The 20,384-nt window shown below is 38.5% G+C and overlaps 1 protein-coding gene across 3 annotated transcripts in view; it reads right to left on the bottom strand.

Moving 5' to 3' along the window:
* The window catches only part of LOC145686492 (uncharacterized), a 225,287-nt gene that overhangs the window by 158,605 nt on the left and 46,298 nt on the right, over nt 1–20,384 (bottom strand). For 2 of the 3 annotated variants that reach the window (XM_081759862.1, XM_081759864.1), the window contains exon 1: nt 2,585–2,742. The exons of the other annotated variant lie outside the window; for it this stretch is intronic. In XM_081759862.1, the coding sequence (XP_081615988.1) occupies nt 2,585–2,603 (19 nt within the window). In that variant the 5' untranslated portion in view covers nt 2,604–2,742. Of the gene's footprint in view, nt 1–2,584; nt 2,743–20,384 lie in introns of those variants that run through there. 3 annotated transcript variants of the gene reach the window in all.

The following is a 20,384-nucleotide window of genomic DNA, read 5'->3' on the forward strand; positions in this document are numbered from 1 at the left end:
TTGTAGTGAAAAGGTTGTAGGACACTGGTTCCCAGCCTTATTTTCTTGGCGTTCCCTTCCTGAGTCATGTATACTTCATGTCCCCCTCCCTTCGTTCCACAGTCCTTATTCAATAGTTATTTTCGAGCTTGTACGATATTTAACGTATTTTTATTACAATGTTCGTAATATTTGTAATTACAAACGTAGTTTGCAGCCCCCTTGCTTCTTTTAAATGACTTTTCGTAGTTCTCAATAGATTGCGCCCCTTCGTTCCAGAAATGAAATGAAATGAAATGAAATTTTATGTCCCACAGTTATGCCGACTACGCCAAAGGAGACGGTGATGATGAGAAATGAATAACATGGTGGAATGAAGAAAGTGCAAGGAAACGGTAGAACCCTGAGAAAACCACGCACACGTTCTTTGTCCACCACAAAGCTCACTTGGCGCGAGCTGGGATCGAACCAAGGACTCCATGCACCAAAGGTGAATGCTCTACCCCTGAGCCACCGCGGCCTCCTTCCTCCCACGTTGGGAACCACTGCTATAAAAAAATGGTTTGTTACCATGTCATTTTGCTTAAAATTTGTATTCTAAGTAGGTCAATTCAAAATTTGTGCCAGAAATTTACTTATGTCAGGAGTCTCGCAATTTAGGGAGATTAAATTCGGTAGGCCTATATGAACTTATTATTAAAAATAAGCTAACAGGTATTAACTGGTATTCCAAACTAAAGGAGTTTAACTTCTCAAGGAGGATAAGGAGAAAGTTCTGTATTTTTGTTGTACTTCCTATTTTGTATTCGTAAAATAATGGAAGTGAGAAAGAGGTTTGGATTGACCTGGGTTTCTAACCTTACAATTTAACAGAAATGCTTATCTGAAAGAGACAGGGAGGAGAGTATTTTGCAAAGAATAAAAGTCGAACCGTTTGGGATGTATTTTTAAACAGTAGGGTATGTATGCGATTTGTTTCTTCCGTATATCAGGCATGTGTTCGAGTCTCGCTTAAATCGTAGATATTTGTTAACCATAAATTTTCATCTTATTTAGGCTACATGGCAAAATCGTCAATATAATACTCATATAAATTAGTTTTCTCGAATATCTACGTATTTACCTAGTTGTTGCGAATTATTAGTATCAATTCCTTTAAATGTTCCTTTTAAATATTATAATGGAAAGTTCATTTTGACGCTAATATGTATACTACAATTAAGATTTGAAACATAGAGAGAATGTTAGTTTTTTTTTTTTTTTTCATAAAGGTTGAAGATGTGATAAGAAAATGAAAAGAGAAGATATGTCATGATTAGCAGATTAGCCTCTGAATTGTGAGGACGAAACATTAAGAGAATTTGCTTAGCTTGAAGATATATTTTAATGTTCTTTATGAGATATTTTTTTCCTTTTTTTTTTCCAAATGAAAACTCTGTACACTAGTTGAGAATGCTTTATGTTAGATGTTAACTGTCACAAAATACATTAGTAGCATGTTCGAATCCCGCGTGAGGTATATGCGTGTATCATCAGCTCAACAGCCAGCTTATTTTTAAGTATTTCTTTTAGGGTACATAGTAACACGTACAGAACACTAAAATAAACTAATTCTTGTAAAGAATCCAATGATTTGGTAGAAGCGATAATATTGGCTTTAATTTTCTGCTGCTGCAAACGTGAGAAAAATGTACGAAATTTGATTGAAAATCTGAATAATTTTTGAGATTGATATTAGCGTCAGTTGAATTTTGACCCCCAATATAGGTATATATATTTAATTTTAAATTTTTACTTTACGTTGCTTAATAATATTACACACGCAAATTGCTTTCCTTTTGGTTTACACACATCGCATATTTTCACTTACAGCAGTTATTGAAGTGGGTTAGCCTATCTCTTGCAGATAATGGTTTTGTGTAAAGTTTGCGTCATTTTCTTGTGAGAGTAAACCAATAGGAATTCCCGAATTATGTTGTAAATGTATCACGTGATATGTCATGCCTATTGGTAAGCGCCTGTAGATTGTATATATAATGATAGTGGAGCTTGTTTTCAGTCTTGTAGGTTCGTGTTCCAGCTGAGAGTTGTAACAACTTGATAGCATGTTCTTGTCAGTTGTTAAAGAATGGTTGTCAGAATTCTTTGGTTGAAATTTGTTCAAATATTTTTATTACCACAATGAGTGACAGAGGGAGAACCGGTTAGACTTTTTAGTTTGTATTTATTTAAATGGGAAGGTGTGAGGGAAGCATTTAAATGACAGTTTGTCTCGTACGAGAAAAGGGAAAAAAGTGTAGAGAAAATATAATCTTCCTCCGCACTTTGATGCGGCATCAATACGGTTGCGGATAAATCCGCACACGTGTGCAACGGGAAACTTAGTGAAACTGTTCGCGTATCCCGTCGCATCACGAATAGATGTTGCGTAGAACTTGGTTTCACTTCTGTACAAGTTTCGGAGAAAGATCCGCACGGACATCGAGGAGAAAAAGAAAACGGCCCAGAAAGCAATAGACAAGAGAGGAAAACGAAGAATAAAGTAACTTTTGTGAAAAGCTAAATAAAGAAAAAGGAACGCCGTGCTTTATTCATTGAGACTCACCTGCAGCCACACTAGCCATTCTGGTTCTTTTCTCCGTTTCGCGATGGGGCAAAAACAATACCTTGAAGAAGCAGTGTCTGGGTCACATGCTCTCTGTATGGGGGAAATATCCACGCGCGCACTTCACTCACACTGGCGTTGGTGACGTCCTCTCACCACCGCCGATGGTCCCGGTTTCCCAGGTCCTGAGCTGAGCCGAGAGCACGCAGCCGGCGCCGGGACTCTCCCACCATAACATGGACCAATGGGAGGCCGTCTCGTAGACTCAAGTCTTTCCGCTTCTTCAAATAATAAGGGAGAAAAAAGGGTAGAAATTAAACTTAAAAATAGAATGTTCATCGCTGAAGTGTGTATCTTTTGAATGACACTGGGAGAGTGAGACGTGTGGCATCATAATCGTATTTGATTAAACAGAAGAATGCTAAAAATGAACATCATCTGTTGCAGGATCGATACCTTTACCTGGGTGTCAAGAACAGAATTGTGTATTTTGACATTGAATTTACTTCATTTTATCCCTTGTTTACATAGGTCTTTAAAATGCAAGTTTCCTTGTGATCCCCCTCCCTCCTAAGCACATGGTAATTTCATTTTCTCACGTGCATACTATCAGATTCTGTCAGGGGAAAAAAAAAAATAAGTAACGTAAATATTCAACGAACTTTCTTTGCAAATTATGTATTATAAATATTTGTTATTTGAAATTTTTAGTTTATTTTGAAAGCATTAAAGCCTCTGAAAAGTAGTAAAGGTAAAGGGGTTTAACCGAATTCAGGTTTTGTGCGCTTATAAATAAGATACAAATAAGCATGTATATTAAAATGCTAGGGGAAAGCCCTATCAAACAGCTAAACTATTGTAATTTCATCCTTATCACAAAAGGGGAAACGTCTAGCAGTAAGATTAATTCCTAATAGTTAATAGTCTAAGCAACATTAACGTGCTCGGCTGCTTATTATTAAGACAGGAACCCTATTAAATGTACAGCCACGAACATAAATAAGTAGAGGGTAACGAATGTTATCTCTACTTATCTACTGTATGCTCGTGGCTGTACATAAGATTATAATCTAGTATAAATAAAATAAAGAGTTTGTGTGTCTGTGTGTGGTCTGGAGACCAGATGAGTGAACCGAGAGTTACCAAATTTTGGTCACCGGTATCTTGGTCCAGGCCCCAGACCAAGACGAAAGTTTTTTTTTTTTTAAATTCGAACCAGGGGCTCAGGGGGAATTTGCCGAGACATGTAAAAGTAGTAGAAAATAACCGATATTAGTGTAAAATTCATAGTTTTCGGGGTTGCTAAGATCATTGGTGAAACTCCGATCGCATTAACTTCCAAATTCACCCCATTCGGCTGCGGGCCAGGAGTCACCGGAGGGGGATACCGAGACGTAAAAATAATCCAAAATGACCGATATTAGTGTCAAATCCATAGTTTTTGCGGTCGCTGAGATGAATGGCGATACTCCCACAGGCGTTGACTTACAAATACAGCTCCCGTGCGAAGAATGGGTATTTCAGCTAGTTGTATAAAATCCACAAATATTTATTCCACAGTATAACCTAGTCATTATGAAACATGAACAGAGTATATAAGCTACAGACAGTTCTTACTATTTATCTTTACAACAGTGCAATTTTTAACAAGCTTTATCGTCAACCCATATGAAGCATACTATTGTAAAATGAGCAAATCGTATCTACAGGGTTTGTCCGGGAAGTAATAGGACTGATTTTATTCCGCCATGACTGTACTTCGGAGCGTGCGCGCACCGACTCGATCCGGTAGAGGGCGTTCCTCAGCGTTGCCAGATCTAGCATAATGATGCTAGATCTAGCATAATGTGCATGTCTTTAGCATCTAGCATCTTGCTTTTAGCATCCTGCCCAAATCTAGCATAATTTCAGCAAGTTTATCAAAAAGCCGCAAAACCTGGAGATGAGAAAGAAGTTGGTCGTGGAAAGAAAAGGAACGGCAGAAATGTATCCTCTCCCATTGATTCATACAGTCGGTAAACCATACAGCAGTCTCATTTTCCGAAATAAGTTAGAAACGGCTTTGGTATTTTTTTTTTTTTTTGTGGCTCCACCCAGGGTTTTCTAATCCTTTAATTCTAATCTAATTCTAATTCTAATCTAACTGCGAGGCATGGGCGGAGCTATGGGAGCCATTCTCCCTCCAACTTTTTGACAACTTCACCCTCTTTATTTCTGAATTCATGACCATCTTTATTCCTGAAATGAAAGGTCCGAGACCGACCAAAAATCTGCCCCCCTCCCCCCCAGCAGACAATTACCAACTCCGCTTATGCTGCGAGGTAATTTTCTTTCAAAATATGTAAACAAACACTTTGCATTCATTTATACGATATATACGCCATTGAGTCTGGCAACGACTGCACTAGTTTAGTTGAGTTAAAGCTTTGGTGCGTGAAGTATTGAGTTCTTTCCACGCATTCTCGCGCTCTGCGTATTTTAAGTTACGTTATCATATCTCAACTTCGTTTGGTTTTTTTTTTTTTTTTTAGAACTCCTGAATTAGTAATTATGAGGATCTAGCACAATTTGACCGAATCTAGCATAATTTTGATCAGGTTTTGGAATAATTCCGAGCTGTGAGTCTGGCAACGCTGGTCGCGCTCAGAGGAACGCCGTCCCTAGCTAACGAACGAGCGGCTGGTCTGTTATCTCCGAGCACATGGAGAGTCAGGACAGGCTTTTTCGCGCGACGTGTTTCTGTGAGTGGTGCAAGCCGAAAATGCAGCATTCGTTAGAGCAGAGGTACGCGATTAAATTCTGTATTAAACTCGGTAAATCTGCGACGGAGACGTTTGATATGATCAAGCAGGCTTACCCAGATGATGCTTTAGCAAGAAGTGGTGTGTTTCGGTGGCACAAGGCCTTTTTGGAGGGCTGGGAAGAGGTCGCCGATGAAGACCGTGCTGGAAGACCTTCGACTTCGACAAACACCGACAATGTGACTCGTGTGCGCGAAGTTTTGAACTCAGACCGTCGACTAAGTATTCGTTTAATTGCCCAGATGTTAAATTTACCAAAAACTGTGGTTCATGAAATTGTGACGGAGCATTTGAACATGCGCAAGGTGTGCGCGAAGATTGTCCCAAAAGTGCTCACTGACGACCAGAAATTGCGGCGAGTGGAATTGTGCCAAGAAAATTTGAACATGTGTGAAAGTGACCCCCAATTTTTGAATAACGTAATCACAGGTGACGAATCATGGATCTTTGAGTATGATCCCGAGACAAAGAGGCAATCTTCCGAGTGGCAAACGCCGGCGTCTCCTCGCCCAAAAAAGGGAAGAATGAGCAAATCCAAAGTAAAAACGATGCTCATGGTCTTTTTTGACATCAAAGGTATCGTCCACCATGAATTTGTTCCTCCTGGACAAACCGTCAACGCCAAGTTTTACGTGGAAGTGCTCAAGGGACTCAAACGAAGGGTCAATCGGGTCCGACCAGACATCGGAGCCGACTGGAAGCTGCACCACGATAACGCCCCGGCTCACACTTCCTTTCTTGTGAACAGCTACCTGACCAAGGCCGGCATCCCAACGCTTCCGCAGCCGCCCTACAGCCCAGATGTGGCCCCCCGGACTTCTTTTTGTTTCCTCGCCTGAAACGCCCGATGAAAGGCAAGCATTTTGAGACGGCAGAGGGGATCCAAGCAGCTTGCACCGCGGCTCTCAAGGCTATTCCGGAGAATGACTTCCGTGACGCCTTCAATGCTTGGAAATCGCGCTGGCAGCGCTGCATCGACGCAGAAGGAGCCTATTTTGAAAGTTTTTAAAGAATTGTAACGATTGGCTCAATATTTTTTTTAAAAAATCGACTCAGTCCTATTACTTTCCGGACAAAACCTGTATATTTAGATTTGAGCATTAGTATTTCTGTAACCGGAAGTTAGATGGTGGGTAAACTTAAAAAAAGAAATGTAAACAATCCCAACATTTAATTAAGCGAAACGTAAACTCGTGGGAACACATAGTGTAAATAATTTAGAAACTTTGTAGGAAAAGAAGAATAAAAACGAATTCTCAAATGAATTTCGCTCCTTCCATTTTTTTTTTCTTCTAAATTTGACACAATAGTGAACAACAAACAAAGCTTTAGATTGAAAACAATTGGAGTTTGACCGAAGCGGATGTAATATCCTTCCATTATCTTCTACCAGAACCTCGGAAAAGGGTATCCTCTTATCCTATCTGTTATTAGTTCTTGGTCTACAGAGGAAGTAGCAAAGTTGAAACATTGAAAAGCCTTAGATAAAGATGCCAGAAAAACGTCGTGCCTTCAAATATAGAAGTATAGGAGACGAGGAAGAGCGAAAGTTAATACTTATTCAAATAATTAATAAATTGTTTCAAGGTAACTAACGGTGATAATTTTTTATAGCATTTTTGCGACAGATTTATTCCTGTATTTATTTAATGACTGATTCAGAAGATGATTAGTAGATAACATTTGTTTAGCCACTACAGGTATGAAAAATATGATTTATGATTCAAAAATTAGGCGCTAAGATATATCACTCAAGAGTGAAGATAAACATTTCATGAGACGAAATCTGGAATTAAGTTATACATCGTCTTCGAATAATCTAGAATCATACCTGAGCGGTGTTCGTAGGGAAATCCTACGTATTTATAAAACAAAAACATCTGAGTCTATGAGTAACATTAACGTGCAGTCTGCTAAAGTTGCATCTAGGCCAAACTATTTAGCTATTCTTAATCCTTAGTGTAATCGCATGATATTTCAGTCTGTCAGTCAAGCCAACTCCTAACGGTTTACAGTTGGCTAATAGTTGTTTCTAACTGCACTGCCTTCTACGTGCCGTTGAAAATGTCTCTAGTGTACATGTACTTTGCAGACGAGGCAAACGCTTCTGGGAGGAGGGGGGACAAGCAGTATCTTTTAAAGATAAATGAAATACTTTCCATGAGCTCCCGCCGAGAATCGAACCCGGGCCTCCCACACCAAAGGCGCGTACACTAACCGCTTAGTCATGGAGATCTTCAGCAATTCTGAGGCTTTAAAACACTTTACACATAAATTCGATAAGCGAAAATTTTTGTTCACAATTTCCGAATGAATAAATCATTAAATACTCATTTAACTTCATAGTTTTGACAGTTTGCTTTAATAAAATCATTAATTGCGGTTCCACGTAATAGCAGGGTATTTTTTCAAGTTGTCAGTCATAAATTAAGTACAAAACATTTCTGTAAATTAATTTCCGCAGATGTAAACTATGCATTTTTAAAGCAGGCAAGAATATATGGATCAGATTCACTCACTATATTTTTATATTTCATTTGAACAATTGTAATTAATTTCAATAAATTTTTACTTGTCTACATTTTATTTTACTTTAAGATTGTTTAAAATTATATTAGTACAATTTTCACTGATATCTTTCAGCATTATCAAGACTTGGTAAGGACAGTGGAAATTAAAGGATTCTACTCGAAAATAAAAGTAACTCGCTGGCTGGTCCACAGAATACACATCTTTAATTTTTTCTGGCTCAGTTAGTTGATGAGATGGTGAAGATACTAATTCTGATATTCTAACTTTGGCTAGAGTGCTCCATGTCCAAATTTAAATATGGTCCCCTCATAAGAATGCAAAACACGCGTTGTTTTCTTTTTATAAACGATAAATATTTTTTTAAAAAATCATTTTTACTGTATTGATGTTATGCTTTCATCTTTTGAAGTATTTTGAAAGGCCTGACGTTGGGACATCATTCTATTCGCCACCATGAATGTGTTCTTTCATCCTAGTAAATGTGTTCTTTATGATGTGTACAGATGGTGATCAGAAAAAGAGAAACACCTGAACGAAATTGCAACTTACCAGATTATTATGGTATGGGGCCACCTTTCGCCTTCAGAACAGGCTTGATGCGACGTGGGATGGAGGCATAGAGGTCGTGAATGGTAGCAAGTGGAATTTTACACCATTCCTCGTGCAGGGCATCGGCCAGTTCTGTGAGAGAGGATGGAGGTGGAAATCGTCGCCGGAGTCGTGTTTTCAAGACGGACCACAGATGTTCAATTATGTTGAGATCTGGGGATTGGGCGGGCCAGGGGAGGTGTTGAACTTCATCCCGATGTTCCTCAAACCACGCTGCAACAACGCCAGCTGTGTGATGGGTGCATTATCATCCTGGAAGATGGTGTCATTGTCCGGGAACAACATCCGGACCATAGGATGCAAGTGGTCTCCTAAAATTGCGACATAATCGTTGGCAGTGATTTGTTCGCTAAGTGTGACCACAGGACCCAATGAAAACCATGATATGTCGGCCCACAGCATCACCGAGCCGCCGCCACGTTTCACAGTTGGGCGGAGACATTGCAGATCATAAGCTTCTTTGGGCGTTCTCCACACATAAACACGGCCCGTGGTTGGGAATAGGGTGAAGGATGACTCATCCGACCATATCACACGTTTCCAGTACTCAACGGTCCAAGTTGCATGGTCGCGGCACCATTTGCGACGTGCGAAAGCGTTATGGTCCCTGATGAGCGGTTTGGCCAGTGCAACACAAACCCGTGAGTTCATGTCATGTAATTCGCGGCGGACTGTGATTGTCGAAACAGGGTGGGGGAGGTGCTGATTAAGTTCCTCCATCACTTGCTCCGCAGTAGCACGACGGTTCTGCGTGACAATGCGCTTTAATAGCCGGCGTGACCTGTCACTCATGATTTTCTTCGGCCCACTGTTCCGCTTCCCCGATGTGGTTTTTCCGTGTGTTGTGTAGGCCGTCATCACCTTCGACATTGTCCCACGCGACACACCTTACACAGTAGCCACTGCCGTCACACTCACTCCACATAACCGCGCACCAACAATTTGCCCTAGGTCTCCCATTTTACACTACCTCCGTCTGCTGCAGCCACTGGACACTGCTGTTCCATTGCGCCTGATGTAGTATGGAGACTGACCTAACACACCACCACCAGCGGTCCGGCGCTGCGGGCGTCACGACACCAGTGCCAACCCATTAATCTGACGTGTTGCCAACTACTGGTGTTTCCATTTTTCTGATCACATCTTTATATATTAAGTGTTTTGGCATGCGAATGAAATTTCATAAATATGTGCGGACTCCGGCGGATTGGTGAATAGAGATTTCTTCATTGTCTTACGATACTGGAAATAATATAAACTTTTACATTATATAAAAGTTAACGTAATCGAAAGTAAAGCCGGGAACAAGTGCGTGAATTTCGGAAGAGAGAAACTTCTGAGTTAATTTTTCAAAAATTACTTTATGTTTCCTGGCGTATACCCCATACGGCCCTATGCCCGTATGCATTTAAATGAAGCAAAGCGCGGAAATATCCGATAGACACTTAGTGTTGAATTCAGGCATGTTCAAAGGGGAGCTGAGCCCCCTAGAATATGTATGTACATGCATTGAAAATATTTTCCTGTTTAATTTTGTCGGAAATAAAAGTCTTAAATTCAAAGACTTTCTAAAAAAAAAAAGTGTTTTTTTTCACAACCTAAATTGTTCTAATTAACAAACCACGTTTACGTATAAAGTCGAAGTTAAATAAAAACTTGAAAATTAGATACAGATGCACACAAACGCTTTACAACGTTATGTGGAAAAATGGCAATATGTTGGTTACTGCAACCAACCAGACAATAACAAGTCACGAGTTTTGTTGCGACAGAATCCTGCTGCTCTATTGCAATCTAGAACAGAGCCCCCCCTTAAATTTTTATTGCCCCCTTGTACAAAAATCTGAATTTAACACTGTGCACACTAAAGTTGTTCCAGCATGTTGAAGAGATATACGAACACCAATTTGCTATTTGACATTCCACTATGAATGCCATAGTGCAACAACATGCAACGGGATCATTTTCGAACTACGTATCACCGACTAAGCCACATCCAAAACTGTCCCTGATAACGCTGAAATTACAGGTGTTGCACGGAATTACGGCTGGGATACCGCGGGGTGGAAGGCAACGGGAAACCACCACTCTGTATTCCCTAGTTTGCTGGCAGAAAAAAAAGAACATATGAACAATGGTCTTTCGTAGGTCAAAGGTAGTTCCGGAGGTAAAATATCCCCCCCATTCGGATCTCCGGGAGGGGGGTTGCTTGGGAAGTACTATTGGACGAGAAAGTAATAATGGGTGGAAGACAGACAGAGAAAGAAATACAGGGAAGAGCAAAGGGTTTAGGATAGGGACATGGAACGTACGTACTATGTTACAGGGGAAAAAATTAGAAAATCTTAAAGAAGAAATGAAACAAAATAACTTAGATTTGGTAGGCGTTTCTGAAGTTAGATGGGAAGGTAATAGGGTATTGAACAGCGAAGGATATAGAATGTTTTACTCAGTTAATGAAAAGGTCGGTCATAATGGCGTAGGAATAACACTTATACATGAACCAACAAGTAAATGTTAGGATAGGGGAAGAACTGACGGAACAGAGTGCAAATGGAAGGGGAGTTCGACAAGGATGCTGCCTCTCGCCAACACTATTTAATGTCTATCTAGAAGAGATAGTAAAAAAGAGCCTACATGATGATGATGGCATTTCGGTAGGAGGTAGAATGATTAGATGCATAAGATTTGCAGACGATATGGCGCTTCTTGCAGAATCTGAAAGGAAAATCAATAAAATGTTAGAAAAAATGAGAAAGGGCTTTGAAGAATATGGGATGAAAATAAATGTTAGAAAGACAAAAGCCATGGTGATTGGAACGTAGGAGGGGAGAAAATAGAACAAGTGAATAGTTTTCGATACCTGGGTAGTATTCTTAGTAATGACATTAAATGCGAACGTGATATAAAAGCAAGGATAGGAATGGCGAAAGAAGCCTTTAAAAGAAAGAAAAGTCTGTTTTGTGGGAACTTGAACAAAGAGTTGAGAAAAAGACTCATAAAATGCTTCGTGTGGAATGTTGTACTGTATGGGGCGGAAACGTGGACATTGCGTAAAGGTAACGAAAATCGACTGGAAGCCTTCGAAATGTGGGTGTGGAGAAGAATGGAAAGAATTAGTTGGGTCGAGCGGAAAACGAATGAGTGAGTGTTAGAAATGGTGGGTGAGAAAAGAACACTTTTAGATATTATTAGGAAGAGGAAGACAAACTGGTTGGGACATTGCCTAAGAAGAGATTGTATCATGAGGGACGTCCTAGAGGGTATGGTGGCGGGAAAGAGAGGGAAGGGGCGAAGGAGACTACAATTAATGGATGATATTAAAACAGAGATGACAATCCACCAACACAGCGTTTTATGACAACCAACTCCATCTGTTCTAACGAGCCATCCACCATAGCATTTTAAAAAAATTACGTCTTAAAAGATGGTTCATAAAGCGAAAGTTTAGGCGCTGAAAGTCAGCAACATTGTGGAAGGAAATCTTAAGAAAGCTGTACGTGCGACACCACGCGGGAGGTAACTGTAGACTAGGTTTGAGTATAGTTTGCTAATTGTAGAAATTTCAAACTATTACGTACAGGATTGTTGATGCAAAAAGACGAAGCAACATCCTTTGCCAATGTACCGATTAATCCGTACTGCATTGTAATCTTCATTATACATCTGCCAGAAGTTAGATTAAACCCAGTACTAAATTTGATTAGGTAGCTAATCTAGTGATTCGCTTGTCTTTGTACACGGCGTCCAGGGTTGATTTTCCGGTGGGAGACCATTAAATGTGTTATAGTATATGGGATTCCACTTTAAACTGTAGCTCCACTTCTCATATAACCTCGGTAGTAGTATGTGGATCATTGAAATGCATACATGTCTGACGTAAATTAAAGTAAAAGTGCTTTGAAATGTATACAGAAACACAGAGCTCCTCCTTTTTATGATTAATTTTGATGCCTTATAGTACTCGTTTTATTCTGTTGTTTCATCTTGATATATGTATTTTATAGTATTTTTGAAACGTTCATTTATACTGATGTACTTTTGTTCAAAGGAGGTGTCATTGAATTAATAGCAGTGTCGAACTTCATGAACATTGTAAATTCACATAAATTCTTAATGTGCAAGAATTATGAAGCTCATGAATATTTAGTAATTATTTTTGATTTAGTATCCTTGAATGTCTGGTTTTAATTTATTAAATTCTTCAGCGTCTGGATCGTCAGTTTGGTTGCATTCTTCATTGGTAGCAATTGATTTTGCATTTTTCCTGCCTGAAATGTGTTGGAATATGTCTATCCTTACGCATTAATTTCTTTCCCGCCTTTTTTCCCCTTTTCCCCTTCCTTCCCGTATCGACTAGCAATCTTAAATTACATTTTTTCCAGTCAATTAAGTGCTATCAACAGGCGCCATTCAAGCGTTGGGAATTGCCCCATTTCCTCATTTCCTCAAAATAACTTCTTCCCCTCTTCTGTCATTTTGTCGCCGACTGAACTGCTAGACAAAATTCTCAACCAAAAACCATTGCGGAAGCAGTGAGCCTCAGCTGTTACTTTGCTTTCGCCAAGAGAATTACGCGCGTGCATTCTAATTGCAGTCTTGTTTCACACATGTTTTACGTGTACTTTTTGTTGAAATTGCCTTCCTTAATTTTCTCCTTAATAGGACACTGTTTCGCGGTAATATCCACTTTCTTTTGCTTACGTTTAATATTGTCTGTGCTTCGTTCGTAACAACCGTGTATTAAAATCTTCGTTAATTAGAGCAACAGTAGAACAAGTTTACCTGGTAATGCATTTTCATGTGGTGTTCCTTAATGGTAGTTTTCGGGCCATGAATATTGTTGATGATAGTAGTATGATATTAGAAATACACCTTCATCTCTTTCATTTCTGTAGTGAAATATGGACTGTCAGAGCTTGTATGTTCGCACAAAATAACCTAAATTCTTTGATTTGTACAAAGCAAAAGACGAGCTTCTCGTGTCTCATTGAGTGGCTTTCCCACACTTGGGTTCAATTCAGTGTTGAATTCAGACATATTTACTCGGGAAGGGGGAGGGGAAATGCGAACTCCTCGGGGGGAGGGTTGCTTTTCTGTATTTTTGCAAGAAAGCAGCATATTTAACAATTCCATTCACATGCACATCTTACCTAATATTGAGATTAATTACTGATAAATATTCAATGTGAGATTATAATTAAAAAAAAAAACAATCGTTTAATTTTATCTAAAACATTAAATAAAGACAGCCAAAAATATTTTAGACTAAACTTTAACTGCTATTTACAGTACCTACTTTTGTCATTATTTCCTATATTCAGTAGTTACTGGGGGGCGCGGTGGCTCAGTGGTACAGCGTTCACTTACGGTGCTTGGGGTCCCTGGTTCGATCCCAGCTCGCGCCGTGTGAACTTTGTGGTGGACCAACACCGTGCTCGTGGGTTTTCTCGGGGTTCTCCCGTTTCCTCCCACTTTTTTCATTCCACCATTTCACTCATCTCTCATTATCACCGTCTCCTTTAGCCTAACCGGCATAACCGTGGGACGTAAAACTTAAAAATTTCATTTCATTTTTCAGTAGTTACTGTTTGTTACTAATGTAGAAGTTTTTAAAAAGATTTAAATTAACTGAAATATTTTTTGTTCTAAAACAAACATACATAGGAATGTCTTAACAAAAAGTTATCATTCTTTCTCACACTTCTGATTCTAAATCAAGCATATTAGCCTTGGTTTCTTCCTGCATACACATCAATAGTTTAGTTAACGAAATCTTCAGTAGGATTAGTGCCCGTGACGTGGAAAATCAGCGCTTGGGGCGAGAGTATACGACGGCACCCCCGTACATATGAGTGAGGTCGACAGACCAGCTGCGAAAGGTGAGAAAATTTTTAAAAGTAAACCCTGCTTTTCCTTGATTTTGAGCACTTTTTATTACTTTTTTCCTTTCATTTTATATATGTGCACATGCCCACATGTGTTTCATTCCTCTCTTTTTCTTTTCTTTTCTTTTTCCGTCCCGAATTTTGCGCTCCTTACGAATGGCTCGGCACTGAGCAGGATCTTCGTAACCTTCAATAGCAATCTTTCACTTATATGCTACTATTATATTGATAAATTCTATATAAATCTCTAACCCAGGAGGGATAACTTCCTCCCTGATCCCTCTAAATGACGCCCTCTGAATCTCACCCTTTAACTGATTTATTTTTAGTTAAAGAAATGTGTGTTTACTTTAACAATCGTAAAACACATTTACGTCTGTTACTTCCGATGGGAGGAATTGGATTAGGGAGCTCTATTTCAAATAATGCAAGAACTGTACATTTTCAAGAACTGAAATCTACTGACATCAGAGATCATATGGAATGATCGAAAGATCTTCCCTATCTTTCCTTTCCTATCAATCTGTTCTAGTGCTACCTACTAATAATATATAATATAGGGTGAGAGTATAGTACCTACTAAAATACAAAACTTTTTTCAACAGTTGACAATTTCATGTTCTGCCAAACTCGGTCATAGCGTTAAGAAACACAGGTTTTATTGACTATTTGGTATTCTATCCTAGATGTTACGTGTTTAATATTTATATGAAATGGGTCTGCATCATTTATATGTATATTGAGAGATCGGATTTCGTCTGCACATGCACGGAAAGAAAAGCAAATAATTGGGTGAAGTAATTTCTACATTTTGTGACCGAAAGTTTGGGAGTTTCTCCGGAGGGAATGAATTTTCTTCGGGGGGAGATCACCCCCGGGCAACCCCTGAATTCATCCCTTATTCAATTTGCGGGTTCATATTCTCGGTTCATCCGTTCTTGATTCAGGTTCAATTTCTGGTGAGAATTAGACTGCATATGATGCAGATCTCACTGGGGACTAAAGGTTCACACCTCTCATAGCCTCGGTACTGAAAAAGTATATTTAATCTCACACACCAAAGTAAGCAATCAAAACATCAAGAGAGTTTCAGTAATCGCATGCTCTCCGAGCGTGCGGTGGTACCAGATTAAATTTATTGAATTATGGTGTAATAATGCCTTAGTGCCTCAAATTTATTAAACCATCTTAAAGCATCATGGCTCTTCACTAAGCTCACGTCCCTTTTGAATTTTCAATTATAATGAATAATTTAAAAACAATAAAAATGTCAAAAAGTGTAGAAAGTAGTCAAGGAAACATACACAAAACCCTAATAAATAAGGGATTAACTATTATATACCAGAAATTTGGGTACGCAGTTTGACATCATAATTGTTGAGCACCCAAATTTGTATGCTATACGAAAGATCTTGGAATCGATTCTTTAGTGCATAGTGGAAGGGGCGTAGTCTTTCTTCTTTTGCTTTTGCCTTTATTTTTCAGTTTTTCAAGGACTTCTGGGACAGGCTGGTAGCTTCGAGCACTTAACATGATTTTGAGTAAGGAGTCTACGTGAGATTTGAAAGCTTACTTATGAATCAATTTATGAGCTGTAAGTGATGACGAGTTCAGTCTATCGTGACGGGATCAAATAGCCTTGTGCCGACATCCCTATCAAATCTTCACTAATCATAGCCGTCTGCACCAACGAAGTTGAAACGAACGTTCACTCAAACGCGTTCAACATTAAATTTTCAAGTTTAACACTTAAAGACCCATGGACAACTATAGTTGCCCTCTTGTTACGAGGCGTTCAGTCCCGGAGACAACTTTAGTTGCCTTGCACCCACCAAGGTCAGTTCCCGCACTTCAACACGCCGTTGACGAAAGAAGCCAACAGCTTCATACAGCTAATCCCTTCTGTTTACTTTTCACTAATATTTATCACCTTCATGCGTACAGGTCACGTACTGCGCAGATTTATATGGCATGCTGTGTCAAGTGTATATTCCCCAAAACGATATGAGTACTCAGAAGGAAAAAATCATGTAGTTATTTTTTTCTCCTGTTTTATAAGCCAGTGGAAGTGTGTGTGGTTGTTTCAACATCCTTCTTGTAATTTGCTTAGGGTTCACTTCCTCTTTTTAGTTGAACTTTTGGCCATGAATAGCACCGCAACAAGTCGTGGTTCTTACGATAGTGTCGTATTTTCGCCCGGAGAAATTACGGAAATAATAGATGATAGCGACTCCGATGTTTTTGAAACGGACGATGAATCTAATATTTAGACATTGCTACAATATTAGAACAACTAGAATCTTCCAACAGTGACACGGAAACAACACTCGATGCTGTTCCTAGCACTAGTTCTCAACCATCGCGCCGCTCTTCTAAAACGTCCTCGCACCTAACATGTCACCAAAAGGGAGAGGAGGGGGCAGAGTGACATTGTGATATGTAGTGTATATTTAAACTTATTTATATTTAGTTGTATGGTCGTTTGCAATTTACACGAAATTATGGGACACTGTATCTTTCGATTGGATTTCCAACTACAAAAAATATTCTTTAAAGTTTGCAACACTGTGTATTCAACGGTAACAATGCTAAATGCATTACTGCTTTTGTGTTATATTAGTACATTTTTATTCGATTGAATCTGAAAGTTTCATTTACTTTAAAAGGGTAGTTTCTGAGTAACGAAATTTTAAAAATACATTTAAAATGACCGGGGTCCAAGCGTTTCTACATTTAAACCCCCCCCAGGTGAATTTGTAAAATCGACTTGGTTGTACCGCGAGCAAAAAAAATTTTCCGAACACGAGAAATGTATTTTAATATCATTATTGGAAAAATACAAAGACATTATTGAATGTAAACAGACTGACTTGGATCAACGAAGTTTAAACCTCCAAATTCAGCCGTTCAAGCTAAAACCAAGTTTATCCACCATTTGACCGAGACCTGACCTTGAACGTTGTTTGTGCAACGAACATTTTCACTGAGCTTGGTTATGACCCTCGTTCAACAGTTAAAATTCGTTGATGCACACGGACATTATTGGATCTTCTAAATATCATAAGTAACTGTTAGATGCCTTTGCTTGTTTGAGGCTAGCTAGGTCAATTAAATAAAAGCCTTTAAAAGATCTTAGTAACAATTAATGTTGGATATTCTGACCGTTTTTTCTTTTGCTTTCTAATGGTTACTTGCATGAATTTTCCTTTTTAAAATATGTATTATGATATTTACTTCAAGTAATTGTTCCTGATTTATGTTATTTTTTTTAAATAAAGGAATTCCTAGATAATGTAAAAGAAATAATTGTTTCGTATTGGTGAGTGATTTAAAAAAATGAATTTTACTAGAGGGTGAGAAATGTATAAACTAGCAGCAAGGAAGGAACATAGAAACATGACATGTACAGTCCGCGGCTTAGAAATTGTTAAAAATAATTCTAAGTCCAAATTAATAATAAACTCTTGCCCCGTTTTCTTATGCAATCCAGAAATACATGTCTCGATCGATTAGTTATTTCTTGTCTTCAATCCAACTCCCTCCCTCCCCCACCTCTCCTTGTCTAAAGCAGCGTGTGCGACGTAATACACTCTTTCCATTCAGACGAAAAAAAAAAAAGAATAGGAATCAAGTTTACAATGTTATAGCTCTTTTTCACTCGTTTGTTCTGAAATATCTTTAAAGAGCCTATTTTAAAAAAAAGTCTCACAATCTTTCCATAGCTTCATTAATACCTTTAGTTTCATTCTTTCCCTTCTTTAATGACTGCAAGCTAGTAAGATGCTCCCTAAGAAATCTATGGAAATTGCCAATAACGGCAGTATTGTGCTTCCTAAAGTCTGTAATGCACGCAAAGAGCTCGAGAATATCTACTGACAAAAAGAGTGTTATTCAATGATTCATTTCATTTCTTTTCAGTAATTGCTAGCAAATGTTCCAAGAGCGTCATTTGGGCAGGACAGGTGGGTGTCATTTCCCCTCCCTTGAGCTTCATAAATACATATTGTTTGAGCAAATGTATAGTAATACACTAATAAAAAAGTGAATTTTTTTGTCGGCGGAGACTCCCCACCCCACCCCACCCCCGAATAAAATCTCAATCCATATGAGTTCCTGGGCAGAGAGGAATGATTTATATACACAGATTTAGAATTGGGGAAAAATGATCGGACAGCATTCGTATTTTGACGAAAATTGTGATACAGAAGAAGGGAAGGTTTCGAACTTCGATGATCACATTAGGCAGTTGTCGAAATAAGGTGGAGAACACTTTTGAGAGCATCAGATGATTACGAATGGAGAGAAAGATCTTAAGAACTGAGGAATTAAGAATTTAAAAATCTGAAGCTTCCGAGACGGGTTTCGAACCGCGAACTTGTAGTTACCGAACCATGACTTTATCCACTCTGGTATGGTGAACTCTGTACTCATGCACATACGTTTCCTTTAGCTACGTTGAAAGCTAACTTAATGGAATATTCCAAAAGTTGACTTGGTGGATGCGCCGTTCTGATAGGATATAAACCTCTTGTAACTTAGTTACAATGTGCATAATGAACTTCTCATTGTTCAGAACACTTTTTAGGATAGTAAAATTTGTTACTATTGTGTCAATTAGGTTAAATTTGATAGAACCATCTAATAAAGTAGTGCCAAACCCTGTGCGTCATTGTCTGTTAGATGAATGGTTAATGTAAGTTACTCTTACTTGTATAGTCCGAGCTTCGAATCAAGACAATTCTTATTGATTATTTTCTTTGCGCTGCTCTCATACTGTGCATCCCACAAATTCAATTTTGAAGTAATGTAGTCACAGCTTGTTTAATTCGAAATTATTTTCAAATATGATATTTATTATTACATGCGTTTCTTTAACTTGCGACGTATCAAACTTGATATTAAATTTTACAACGTTAATGTAACTCATTTCTTTAGGGCATATCATCATGAATGTTTGCACAACGACGACAGGCAGGCGTTAATACAAAATTCAGTTCTTACTGGAATGTGTGCATATATATTTAGAAAGTTTAACTCAGAAAAAAACGTACAGTGCAACATTGACTCTTGGAGGAATTTCAAACGAATTTACTATACGTATAAATTACCATCTCAACAATTTACTGTATCTAATTTTTAGGATATGCAGAGGTAAGTGTAAAAGCTTTGCTTAAAAAAAAAAAATACGTGCACAGACCATAATTGAATTAGCTGTAAAATACAAAGTAACAAAAAGCTTATAATATTCCGTCTACAGAGCAATTGTTACTTAAACAATGGACATGCACTATTTCGAGAATCGTAACAAGACGAGAAATGTGTACGATACTTTTCATCTCGTCTCGATTCTCATCTCTAAAGCGACATGATAATTTGAGTTACCCTTATCCCGTCTCGAATGTAAAATGATAATTCTCATGTTATTTTGTTTGTTTTAGAAACAAGATGAGATATTTCTCTTCTCGTGGGCAACATTAAACAAAACAGAAGAAATATTCAATATTCTTGCCAAATGTCACGTTTCTGCTCGTAACGGTATGACCGGAGCGATAGTTAGCTCCTAGCTGTTAATCTTCTACGAGATAATAATAAGTATTATTATTACTGTTATTATCCCTGAAGATTTGGTAGTTGAATTATCCCTGAAGTATTGAAACATCCGAGTATTGAAATATCTGAATATAAGAAAACGTGTGTCATCGTCGATCAATCGCCATCAAAAATCCTAAAGTAAAGAAAGTGCCCGACGCGGATTCGAACCACGGACCTCAAGGTTACTAGTCGAGTGCCTTGACCACTCAACCACAATCACTACGCTGTAAATAAATTGTCTTTAGTCTTGTTACGTTAGGTTTCTTTGCTTCCGCTTGCAAAGTTGTATGTTGTATTTCTTCGTTTCAGAACGTCTTTCGCATTTCTTTTATGATGATATAAGTGAATGATCTTCGGCATGGTTTACATTAATAACCT

This window comes from Thermobia domestica, chromosome 5 (genome assembly GCF_964235325.1).
Source record: "Thermobia domestica chromosome 5, izTheDome1.hap1.1, whole genome shotgun sequence".
Lineage (NCBI taxonomy): Eukaryota > Metazoa > Arthropoda > Insecta > Zygentoma > Lepismatidae > Thermobia > Thermobia domestica.